The sequence below is a fragment of the Protopterus annectens genome, chromosome 4.part0 (assembly GCF_019279795.1).
Source record: "Protopterus annectens isolate FY-2018-M chromosome 4.part0, PAN1.0, whole genome shotgun sequence".
NCBI classification, from domain to species: domain Eukaryota; kingdom Metazoa; phylum Chordata; order Ceratodontiformes; family Protopteridae; genus Protopterus; species Protopterus annectens.
In genome coordinates, this window is record NC_056733.1 from 1,812,473,998 (window position 1) to 1,812,486,814 (window position 12,817).

General features: G+C 38.9%; 1 protein-coding gene across 11 annotated transcripts in view; it reads left to right on the plus strand.

The window, feature by feature from the left end:
• BRD8 (bromodomain containing 8) overlaps positions 1-12,817 on the plus strand; it is a 1,923,539-nt gene that overhangs the window by 907,725 nt on the left and 1,002,997 nt on the right. For 8 of the 11 annotated variants that reach the window (XM_044069501.1, XM_044069500.1, XM_044069496.1 and 5 more), the window contains 2 exons: positions 10,595-10,789; positions 11,012-11,065. The exons of 1 other annotated variant lie outside the window; for it this stretch is intronic. In XM_044069501.1, coding sequence (XP_043925436.1) covers positions 10,595-10,789; positions 11,012-11,065 — 249 coding nt within the window. The remainder of the gene's footprint in view (positions 1-10,594; positions 10,790-11,011; positions 11,066-12,817) is intronic. 2 more of the 11 variants (XM_044069499.1, XM_044069503.1) reach the window with 2 other exon arrangements.

The following is a 12,817-nucleotide window of genomic DNA, read 5'->3' on the forward strand; positions in this document are numbered from 1 at the left end:
AAATGTGTATAAAACTAAAGGAACTAAAAAATCTTTTACTGTTTAGATCTTGCTGTCCATTTCTATGGGTAAGAGCTTCCTGTTTCTCAGTTTTTACATTATCTTTAGTTTAGACACTTCACACATACCCTTAGCAGCCATAACTGAATCCTTTTTAGTCAGTACTCCTTAATACTTCATTTTATCGTGTCCTGTTAAGTATTTGTATTGCTGAACCAGTTCATATGTGGGTACATAGTTTATAGTTGGAGCCTTTGTTTTATCTTCCTTAACTTTATTTCTCAAGAAAAACCCAGTAATGTCTCAGACTTTTCCACAACACTGAGATGTCCTTTTCTGGTTCTCTCTGGCACAAAGTAATATCGTCTGCAAATAACGCCAACTTTTCTTGAATACCACACTCCTGCCTGGTTCCTTTGTTTAAGCACAAGTTATCAAAGAGGAAACCTCTCATTTTGATCTTTGCCTCTACTCCCTCATGTATCTTTCTAATTAACCGTATTATTGTGTCAGGAAATGCAAATGCGTCCATTGCCCTCATAAAGTCCCAGCTTACTCTGTCAGATCCTTTCTTTGCATCAAGACCCACCAATAACAGCGGTATTTTCTTACATTCTGCTTCCTTCTGGATCATCATTATTCTATTAATTTTTGGCAAATGTTTGCCTCTTCTCCACAAAACCACATTGGTCCAGATCTATCATCTTTGGCATAACCTTTGCCATTCTTTTAGCCATTGTAGACATACTTAGTAACCATGGTTTAAAACTGAAATAGGCCTATATGAAGCTGGATTAGATGGGCCTTTACCAATTTTAGGTATTACAGCTGCCATAGCCTTTTTCCCTGCTGAAAGCTGATTAATTCTCCCCAAATTTTTTTATGCTCCAAAATTGTAGTTTTAGGTGGAATGTAAATACATGCCAGCGTAACCCTCATCCCTTGCCAGTAGCCTCTTACTACTGCAAATATGCTAGTGTTATCTTTTTTTTTCTTCTTCTATCACTACTGGAGCTCCTCTAGCAATTAGTAGCAGTACTCCTCTTCATTTGGCCCTGATATTTTCAAAATATCTATCCTGAAATCCTTTAAATTCACATGCTCACTTCTTTTCAATTGTGTCTTCTGTAGCCAGCCTTTTCTTCATTTTGACGTCTGATTTTTGCAGTTTTATCAGCTCATATGAATATTTGTTTAAAGCTTCTTCCACTTTTTTAAGCCTTTTGTTACTTAAGTTGATATACTTCTTCAGTGCTTTATTTATTTTAAGTAATGAGCACATTTGACTTATTTTTTTCCTCTAGATTACTAGAAGGTATGTCTTGCACAAAAGCTGGATCTTGAACTGCTTTTTGCTAAAGAGCTGCAAGATTATTCCCATGCAGTGTTTTCTCCACATTTTCTAGTCGATTTTCTTTCAGGCTCTCTCACTTTCTTCCTTACAGGTATCCAGGCAGTGTAGTGTATTAGCCAGTAACTGAGTTTTACTCAAGTTTACAATATCACTAGCGGCTGTCTCGCAGTTTCTGTTTTCACACTGGGAGAGATGAAGTTAAGCTGTTGCTTAGTGTCCAGCCAGTTTCCAGAGATGGGGTAGGTTTTAGAACTGTTCTCCTAGACTTTGGCCCTTTATCCTCCACTTTTTCTTTGTGATCTTTGGCAGTTGTCTTTTGTAGTTATGGTTACTGCAAAATTTAACTTTTCCTGTGAAGAAATAGGTTTCTTTTCTGTCAGAAAAGTTATGTGTTAGGATAGATTTGGCCTTTTTAGTGGTCATCATTACAAGTTTTACATCAGAATCTTATATTTTGGATCATTGTTTCCTAAGGGGAATCCCTTGGAAATATCTGTCTTGAGAGAGAAAAATTACATTCATCTCAGTGTTTCTAGCTAGGGACTAGGATATGTGGTTTTTGAATTGTCAATTAAAAAAATTACCTCAAAACTTAATTTTCCTGCCACTGTTTTACTAACTGTTCTAAGACTGCTAACCACTTGTCAGACACCTTTTTCATCCGACAGCCAGTTCTTGTTCTCTGTGACGGGTTTTATCACTTTTTGTAGGGGGGGGGGTTCTTTTCGGTCAAGATCAATTGCTTGAGGATGGAGCTAGAGCTAGTCTGTTTTGTGGTTCTAAAGTTTCTGTCAGAAGGTAAGACTGAGTTTTCCATGCTCTATCTGCTTATCAGATATTTATGGTTGACAAACTGCCCTGATTCCCTTTGGGAATTTCCATTTAAGTTAATACTTTTTGTGGGAAAAAAGTGTTACCCTTTTGTCAAAAATGTTTTTTAGGACTGGGGTAAGTGTGCTAGATGATTTTCACTAAAAGTTTTACGTCACAGAATACCTTTCCATTCAGGAGCCAAGACTAATTCTTCAAGGCTCTGTTATCTGCTTAACAGTCACCTTTTGTGGCTAGGATTTGGATGTAGTCCCAGTAACTATCATTCTTTCTCCAAGCTGCAAGAACATAAATTTTCTGGGAGGCATTGGTCTTTACTGTCACTTTTCTTTCACCTCAGCCACTGATAAGCGACTCAGCTGTGGCCAGATTGTTTTTCCTTGGACAGCTCTGTTCTGCTCCTTGGGAATTTACTAAGAACCAAAATGGGTAGGAGCACCCTCTGTGCCTGTCTACATGCCCTGTTTCAGGTGAGGGCGAGCCATTCTTGCTGGCATTTGGAAAGAACTGGGGGATGCCACATTGCTAAGCCAATTTCTGGAGCTTCTTGCCCAGGAAGGGCTCATCCTTCAAACTCCCCTTTCTGTGGTTGAACTCCTAGAAAAAGGTTAAATAAATTAGATATTTTTTCTCCTAGAGCTTATATAGAGAAGTGGTTCTTCTTGCTAGGTAAAGGTTTATGTAAGGCCTTTAGGAATTTAAGTACGAAGAAAAGGAAATTCCAGAATCCCTTTAAAGATATGTTTTGTTACAGGGGAATTTTCTTTTACCTGTAGCTGTTCCTCCTGTGTTGCCAGCCTTTGAGGATGCTTTCTTTGCAACCAGCATTGTATCTCACAGTCAGCCACCTGTTCTCTAAGTCTGATAAACTATGTAACAGCCACAGACCCACAAATTAATTTTTCTTCTTGCTCCCTTGGTCGATATAAGAAGGTTTAATTGCTGAACCCCCTTTTCAGAGTTTAAGGTGTCTTTGTGTTTCTTAGTATCGTCTGTTTGTCAAGGTTACTAAACATTTCCTAATTGCACTTACTGTGCTGCTGATGCTGCAGCAGCATAGTAAGTACAGTGCTGCCGATGCTGTTTTTGAAGCAGCTGCCATGGGGTCAGTTTTTTTAAAGACTTGCTTGGCCACTTTTTCAAAATTTACCAAAATATGACAAAGCCGAGATTCTGAATGCTGTCCTGGGTTATGAACTGTTATATGGTCCTTCCTATGCTGAGTTACTTAAAAAGTGATGAAAGTGGATTTGGGGAGTTTCCCAGTTTTTCAACTGTCCTTGCAAAGTGTAACAGAAATGTTTCCACCAGTTTAGGTTCCTCTTTCAGGAAACAGTGTAAGCTTTTACTGCAAGGCAAACTTAATTTTCGAATGCAATACTGGGGAGGTTCAAATAAGAAGGAATGCTCTCAAATTTAAGGATTGTCTAAAATAACAGACTTGACTGTATGCTCCCTCATGTCGTTTCCTCTTCTCACCCTGGTGTTCCAGTAAAACTGTCCCCACATCTAGGTCCTTACCTACTTCTGTGGTACCATATAACTTCAGTTGATGTGAAAATGGTTGCAACTTGGTAGTAGGATTCTTTTCTTTTTCAAAGGATTCTTCTGAATCCATCCAGTGGTGGGAGGTTGGCATAATGGTTAAGGTATTTGTCTTATAAACCAAAGGTGCAGGGTTTGATTCTCACATGGGGTAATTGGCTAGGCTTAAAAATGGTCCACAAAGGCAGTTAGCCTAGTACTAATCTATGAACCTATGACTCTATCCCTCCAGTTTCCCCTATCCTAGATAATCTAGATTAGATGCTGTATCAGAGGGTTTTTGAACTTGCTCCCTCAGATCTAAGACTGAAGGGACTTTATTCAGTAATCAGTCTGGTTTCAATAGAAGCAGGAACCTGATTATCTCTCGTACCTTTTGTTTCTAAGCCTTTTTTCTCTGCTTTTGTTTTCAGGTGGATAAAGAGAAGTCTTTTATGATTGTCTCTCTCAGAAAATAGTTTTTGTAATGTATAACAGTTTCCAAGATTTCAACCAGACTGGCAGCTGCTTGGGAATATATCAGAATTTCACATTTCATGGCCTCTCTTTTTTTGTCATTATTCCTGTAGCCAGAGTTCTGTAACAGTTTGAAATTCAAGCAAAGGAAAATAAAGGTGAAGTGGCAAGCTATACAAATCTTTCATGGCAAACTCGTGAGAGGAATCAAAAAAGTTGCAGTTGATTCCACAGAACTGTAAAATTCACCACAGGTGTACACTATGATGCTTTTAAGGTATATACCCATACTTGTGGCAAGATACTGTTTCACAAGTCAAAGTTCTATAAGTAAGCATTTCTAGCTTATGCCATGCATGTATATAGTCAAGCTTTAGTGTCTTTGCACCTTTCAAGGCAATCTTTTCCATTTACAAACTGGATTATGTCTGTCTGTCCATTGTCCTTGGTGAACTTTTCTAACTAAAAAAAAAATTGTTTGTGTGTGTGTATGTATGTATGGTGTCTGTGTGTGTTTTGTATATATATATATATATATATATATATATCTATATAGATAGATAGATAGATACACACGTATATCTAGCTATATATGTGTGTATATATATATATATATATATATATATACACACACACACACACACACACACACACACACACACACACACTCACATGTATATATATTTTTGTTGGATAAGTTAAGCTGTGGGTTATTATGACCTTTTTTATATACTTTACTGTTTGAACCAGTGTATCAATTACTAGCCAACTGCATCAGTGACTGAAGACGGATAAGTTTGGTATGCAAGCTACTCTTGAAGAAATATGTACTTTCTAAAGTTAAAATAAAATCCAAGCAGGCAGTACTTCATTTTCATATACAAGAAAGGAATTAATAGTATATGTATGTTTAGTACAAGCTTCCTCAGTACAGTTCACATATGGAAAATTCAGTAGTTCAAATCATCTTTGACCCAAAACCAAGCCCCCCTCCCATCCACTACATACACATATACATCTTTTTATTTCAGTTTTCAGAGTTAGGTTTTATGAAGAATTTAAATATTTTTCTGTGTAAACCAGTTCTGTCTCCCCTTGTCTCCTTTTTCCTCCCTTTCATACACTACTTACTCTTTAACCACATTTGGGGAATTGTGTCCTAGGTGTTTAAAGTCCAGGGCCATGAAACTAGCAAGACAAATTAAAACCATCATATATGTTAAACAGAAGATGACTCTCTCTCTGAATCATCTTTAGACTTCAAGCTGTTGCACTTATGTACTACATGTACTTAGGGGGGAATCAGATCCTGCCACTTTTGCAGAATATCTGTGGTAGCCATGGATCTAGTGAATCCAGCACTATTTGTTCATTCATGTTATCTGTAGTAATTCAGACCATTGCATTATTTCAGACAAGTTGAACATGACTAAGGCAGACCCTCTTGAACAGAGGTTGCACCCTGGGGTTTTCCAGGAATTGATCCAGCTGTAGGGAACTCTTCAAGTAGATCTTTTTGCCTCAAGCCACCACAGACAAATTATCTTCCAGGATTCCTTGTTTACAGGCCTAGAAGACGGTTGTCATCTAGTGATTCAGAATGTGCCTGTATTGTTTTCCACCTTTTCCTCTGATAACCAGGGCTCTGAGCATACAGAAGGATTCCCCATGGATAATTCTGGTGACTCTCTTCTGTCCCAGACAGCAGTGGTTCTCCCTTTTAAAAATGGCCAAGGGCAGTTACCAGTTGCATCTTCACAGAATGGACTTGCTGACACAGGACAAGACCTGTTTGGTTTTCTTCAGCATTTAACTACTTTGTGAATGCTTGGATAATAGAATCGTAATAACCTTTTTCTGTGGACATGTAGCAGATATTGAAGGAGGCAGGTAAACCTGCCACTAGAAAGTCATATATGGGAAGTGGTAAAGATTTTTTATTTTATACCACACTAAGCCTTTTTAAGGCCAGGAGTCATTGTATCTGTAGTAGTTGTGAGTTCTTATCCTTTGGCCTTACTTATGGTTTCATCAAGATTAATTTGTAGGCCCGCTCTGCTTGTCCTTCCCTTAGACTCCCCCTTGATACACTACCTCAAGTTAAACAGTTTTGGAAAGGAGATTTACATATATTTCCACCTGGAAGGAAGGTGGCTTCTTTTGGGGATCTTAATTTTGTAATGAGAAAACTTGCAGTGTTTATTTTTGAACCTGCTCATGAAGCTGATTGAAATTCTTCTGTTGAAAAGCAGTGTCTTTGCTCTGACTTCTGCAAGAAGGGTGTCTGAGTTACAAGCTCCTATGGTGAGCCATCCTTATCTCTCTCTTTTTTTTCCTCAAATATGGTGTAATTTGTGACTAAATCCTTCATTTATGCCTAAGTTGTCTTAGTTATATTGAGCCACTCTGTTCATCTCCCTGTTTTTCTTTTCAGTATGTAAAAATAAGGAATAAGAATTTTAAATACTTTAGATGTCAATATGTAACTTGAATACTACATTGACAGGACAAAAACCTTCAGGTTTGATGATCAGCTGTTAATTTCCTGTGAAGGTAAGAAAAAGGGACAATTGGTGTCAAAACAGGTAATTTCTAAATGGATGTCCCATGCTGTTGTTTTTGTTACTCTCAGCGGTGTACTAGATACTTGTAGGCAAAGGCAGGGCCCACTCTACTTGGGCTTTGGCTACTTCACTGGCTTTTTGCAAAGGGATGGACTCTAGAAATTTACTAGAGACAGCAACTTGGTGTTCTGAACACACCTTCACCAAGCAATACAAACCACAGGCTTTGCAGGGGTTCCTGGGCTCTCATCCTCCTCCATTTCTTTCTAAGTTCTGGTATCTTTATCATATAGCTTAGGCTGTTGCACCAGTGATTCTAATGATGAACATAATACAGTTGTTTAAGTGGAACTACATGACATTAAATATTCTGATAGATCACTGTTGCTGCAGCCACGCTCTTTCCACCCCCCTTCTTTTGATTTTTTGCTTTTTGCCAGTATGTGGATTTATGTGCTGTTCTTTTTTTTTCCTAGCACACCTACTTGCCAGGGCTCTAGCCTGACTGTTTTGAGGCAAGAAAGCTCTGAAGTTGTGGTGCACAAGCCACTGATTTTATCCTGTTCTCCTTGAGCTGTGTAGTGGTTGGAGCAAGTGGAAGGTGTGCTTAAAACTTTGGAAGCTGTCAAGTTTGTTTGAGCCTTGGTTAGAAGTCCCATGTAGCTTAGGGTACTGCAACAGTGATACATGCAAACATCTCTTGTTATGGTAAGTTTACTTACACAACTGTATTTTTCTGTCCCTTTACTTCAGGAGGATTGGAAATAAAAACCTCATTACTGACAGAATTTCTCAAGCTCCTAGGATAGATGGCCTCTTGCTTTTAGATGTTGTCTTTAGCCAGGCTCCATACATGGAAGCTACAGTGGTGTCTGAAAAATTGCTGATGTTAACACCTTCAGTCTCTCTGCAAACCTTTGCCCCCCTCCTTCTTCGCATAAAAGATATTTTGTGTTGGGAGGTCTATATAGCTCTACAGTGGACTTCTCTTCCACCAAGAGCCAGACCCTCTGGTGCTAACCACAGATTCCTCATACATTGCCATGGGTGCTCACTCAGTGTGAATGAAGGCCCAGGGTATTTGGGCTAAAAGATATCTTTGCAGACACACAAGTGTAAAAGAGTTGAGGGCTATGCTCTGGGCCATTTCAGCTTTCAGACCTAACTGGTGCCCAGGACCCTTAACAGTAGGTAACACCGCAGTGATATGTGTAAGGCTACAACCACACGTTCTTACCAGTTTTGCAGACTAGCCATGTACATTTGGGAGTTAGCACAAAAGATGGGCCTCACCTTTCTGCACCTATGTCTTCCAGGGCAGAACAGCAATGTAGCAGATGCCCTGAGCAGGTCCTTTGTGCATCCAAATGAGTGGATATTAGAAAAGTGTTTTCTATATCAGATTCGCAAATGGGTTGTGTCAGAAATAAACCTTTTTGCTTTGTTTCTGAAAAAAGCAACTCTAAAAGTTTTGTACAAGAGCCTCACAGAAAGGCGTGTGGAGGGCAAGTACCCTCTGTTTTCCATGGACAGGCATATTTCTTTATGGGTTCCATCCCTCCTTCACCCTCAGGGTACTTCAGAAGATTAAGGATGATGGGCTAAATGTGATCCTAATTGATCCATATTGTCCCAGACAGCATTGGTTCTTACTACTTCTGCTACTGTAACAATTGGACCGGTCAATTAGAGTAAGCGGCCCATCATACACCCCAACCTGAAGGCACAGCATCTGTCAGGATGAGATGAGTTAGTGCTCATCCATTCCATACATTTGTATTCTAAGGATGTCATACATATCTTGAAGGAGACTGGAAAACCTGTCACCAGTCAGTCCTACAAATCTAAATGGAAAAGGTTCTGATACTGGTACTTAAACAGGGGACAGCAGCCTTTGCAAGCTGGATGTCACTGTTCCTCAGTTACCTTTCTGACCTTTATAAGCAGTGTCTTATACCTCTTTTAAAATTCAGGCCTCCGCTAGCTCAGCTTTTATACCCCTGGACCCCCTGCTTAGTCTAACCCAGCCATGGAACGGTTTTTAAAAGGGGTCCTTCATGTGACCATCCAGAAAGGAGCCAGCCATTCCATAGGATCTTGATTAAGTATTAGAAATTGTCACACTTCATCCCTTTGAGTCAAGCTGTCATAGGCACCCATCAAGATGCTTCCTTGCAAGACTTGCCTTACTTGTAGCTCTGACCTCAACCAGGTGTATTACTGAATTGCAGGTGTTTATGCATAAGGAACCTTTCATTATCTTTCCCAAGTACAAAGTGTATTCTTCACAATAGTTCTACCTCTATGTCTAACTTTGTTTCTGAACTATCATTTAATCAAGGTGTCAGCCTTTCAGTATTCTTCCCATCTTGACAGAAAAAGAATGAGTGGACACTTCATTCCCTTCATGTCCATAGGCATCTCAGATTGTACTTGAACAGAACAGATGTATACAGAAAGTCAGACCATCTGTTTTTGGTCTTTGTAGGGAGGAGGGAAAACCTTTTAACAAGCATACTGTTTCAAAATGGATTACACATTGTAGTTTTCTGTTACCAGTATCATGGGAAAATGTCACCCAACAATTAGAACTGACACCACTAGTGCTGCAGCTGCTAATACCGTAGAGGGAAATCAAGGCAGAACATCCTAGAAGCAGCAACATGCTCCTCTTTCTACATCTCTGCCAAATACTTTAACCTGGCCAGAGCAGGATTTGCATCTGCCATTCTCCAAGGACTGATTTCCCATAGACCTACCAACCAACCTCCCAACTCCTGTTACCTCTGGGAATCATCCCAAAAAGTTGTTACTGCAACATGAACTATGAAAAACATAGTACAGTTGTGTTTGGTACTTGCCATAAATGCAGATGCCTGAGTAGATTCCCTGTTGTAGTACCAGTTCTCTCCTAAACTTTTCTTCCTTTACTTGGGGTTGGGGTGGGCGCCGTACATTGCTATTCCCTTCTCCCACACTAGATTTGTCTCCATTGTTATACTTGAATTAGATCTAAGTGGATCATGTTTGGGTATTCAGAATTGTAAGGTCAGGCCAAATTATGAATGTCCTGAAGATGGTCCTTGCTGAGTATCCTTTATGCCCCTGATGTCTGCAGGGAAGGGTGTCAGCCTGGCTATGGGAGAAGGTGAGATCTGTAGTTTTTAGAGTGGCTTCAGGCTTCTGCTGGCAGGGAATTCCAAGAGATATTACTACAACACTAAATCTGCTTAAACATCTACATTTATGGTAAGTACCGAACACAATCATACTTTATGTACAGTGAAATGTTTACATGTATGTGATATCATGTTTTTATTCACTTTGGTACTTACTGGTGACGATGGAACTTTTTTTAGTTTGCTGTGGTAATATTGGTTGCCTAACAAATTTCATGTGTAACTTATTCTGCCCCTGACTGGGTCAAGATGACTTGCTGATATCACTGCATCTTTGTAGCCTTTTCTGCATTGTAGTTGTATGGATTGGTTCACTGCATGTGGTTGTTTGCCCATTAACAGATTAGGCTAGCAGTCTGGGTTTGTGTCTGGAAATCATCTACTTAAATTATATTAGTAAAATTTTTCAGGACTTGTTTGTACAAGTGGTGTTTCTTGGTGTTTAATCTTTCCTGAGACTGTTATCCTGTTACATGGGCAAAGGATCATTATGCTTTGGTTCCCATAATATATACAGTAAGTACTTCTGCTTTCTGCTGCTAGTGAGGCAATCTGAATTTCTCCTTTTATTCAAGGGTGTACTTAGTGTTCGGTGTCTGATTATGTTCTGACTGTGGTTTTTCTGATTTTTTTTGTGCCTTTGTCATGTGCTTTCTGTGTGCTAGGAGCCCCTACACTCTCCCGGCTTTTAGAGGCAGGTCCCACGCAGTTCAGCCCTCAGCTAGCTTCTTACCCTTCTGTTTCCAGCGAGTCTGTGGTCAAACCTGGGCAGCCCTCTATAGAGTCTGTCTCACAGCCTACAGTGATGACACCGTCTTCTACGCAAACAACACCAGTGGTGTCCGAGAACACAGTGGCAGGTCTGTCTGTGGTTCCTAAAGCTGGGTTCTTGCTGCATGATTTCTGATTTTCTTATCTTTGCAGAGAGTCACTGACTGTTTATACTAAGTGAATTTGAAGTAGGCTGAAAAATAAGATTATGATGCCATACAGAACTAATGTCATAGTCAGAATTACTTAAGGTAAATGTTCCAGTTTTAAGTCAAGTGATTATGCTGACATTGGTAAATTTCCTCCTTTAGTGTCTGATGGTCCTTTTACCTTAAGAAAGCCACAGCTTCTGTTTAACTCACCAGGTAGGATATACCATATCTTTGTTGTTTCATGTGGCCATTTTGAGAGCTTTACTTTAAAAAAAAAGCTGTCATGTCCAGGGCTTAATATGTGCATGTGATGATCATTTGTTGTTGCATGATAACTCAGCTAGAATGCATCATAACAAGACAGGGTGTAGATAATGTTTGTCACAGACACAATTATAATGTCAAATGTATATGCATATATGTATATGTATGTGCATGGAAACAATCTTGCGCACACACACACACACACACACACGCACGCAAACATATACATTTATATAGATAGATGAATACATGTATTTGTATGTAGACACATGCACACTTGTGTGCATGTCTAACAAGATTTCCTTGTATTGCTTACATGTTCTGTACACCCATTCTGATGTCTTAAAATTAAGAAGCATTTTAACTTATAGGTGATGCTTTCTTGTGTGTTTTGTTTCATGTAGTAGTTTAATGATATAATACCCTGCATTAATTTGAACACGATTCATCTTTCATTGTCTCTGTATATCTCTAGGTATTTATTTATGTGATAACCAGGTGAATTGGCTGGTTAAATTAACTTTAATCAGCCATGACCCTGACCATCAGGCATACAAAGGTATACATGTAGAGATATTTTATGCATACATGCAGAGAGAAAAAGAAATGTAGAGATGTTGTGGCTGTTTGGAGGTTGACAGTTGTTTAGGAAATTTATTTTAAAAGGATTTTTCTTCAGGACGAAGTCTTAAAGCAGTACTATCCAGCTGGGTTTTTACTGTTACCTGGCATGTTTTTTTAGACATCAGAAATCCACCAGAGTGAAAGTAATGCTTTTCTGTTTCTCAGATATCATTGTGTATGTCTCATGTAAAAGCATTATTGTCCTTGCTAGTTGCTTTGATGCATATATGTATGTTTTTTTTTTTAATCGCTTATGTCTTTCCCAGTTGAAATATCTTAAAATGTTACTTTAAGTGAAAAATAATACTGTTCATTTTTCGCTGACTTACTGAAGGGTAGTGTTAATCATTCTTAATTCTGTAATTAGTTATGATTTGTGGAGTCTCTTAAAATCCCCTTATTTGTTGTGTACATCTATCTCTGCGTATGTGTGTTTGTATGTATACTTATGTACACAGACACTCGCAACTGTGTGTTTTTCATATAGCTTTGAATGAGATTGATAACTGAAACTATTTGCTAGTTCAAAGCTAGTGCTGTGATCACAACTTAAACCATTGAACAATGAAAGCTTTTTTCACAAAAAAATATTCATATGTTGGAAATTAGGACACAACAGAACACTGAAGAGGACCCGTTCCATTCTATAGAGTGTTGGCGCAACGACTTAGGTCTCTGAGGGTCCTCAGTTTGACTACTGTGTATGGGTGTGGGATGAGACAGCAGGAGAGTATTGGAGTGATAGCAGCGAAGGACTTCTTAACTTTCCTGCTGAGGGGACGTAATTTGACTTTAGACTAGATGGTGTGGCATCATAGTATCAGAAGAAGAAAAGGCAAGTGATCGGTGTTGAACCTGCAGCATGGCATGGTAGAGCTCTTTTTTATACAAGACTTGAAGAGGTGTGGAACTGTGAGTAATTAACTTTTCGTCAGAAAGGGAAGAGAATTAAATTATTTTCTTTCTTTCAATTTTGCTTTAATGTTGAAGTTGCACTTATAGTGATCTTTGGTGAATTGATGATACTTCTTTGTACTTCTGCTGTGTTCCATGTTTTAGCCAAAAAAGTTATTTGTT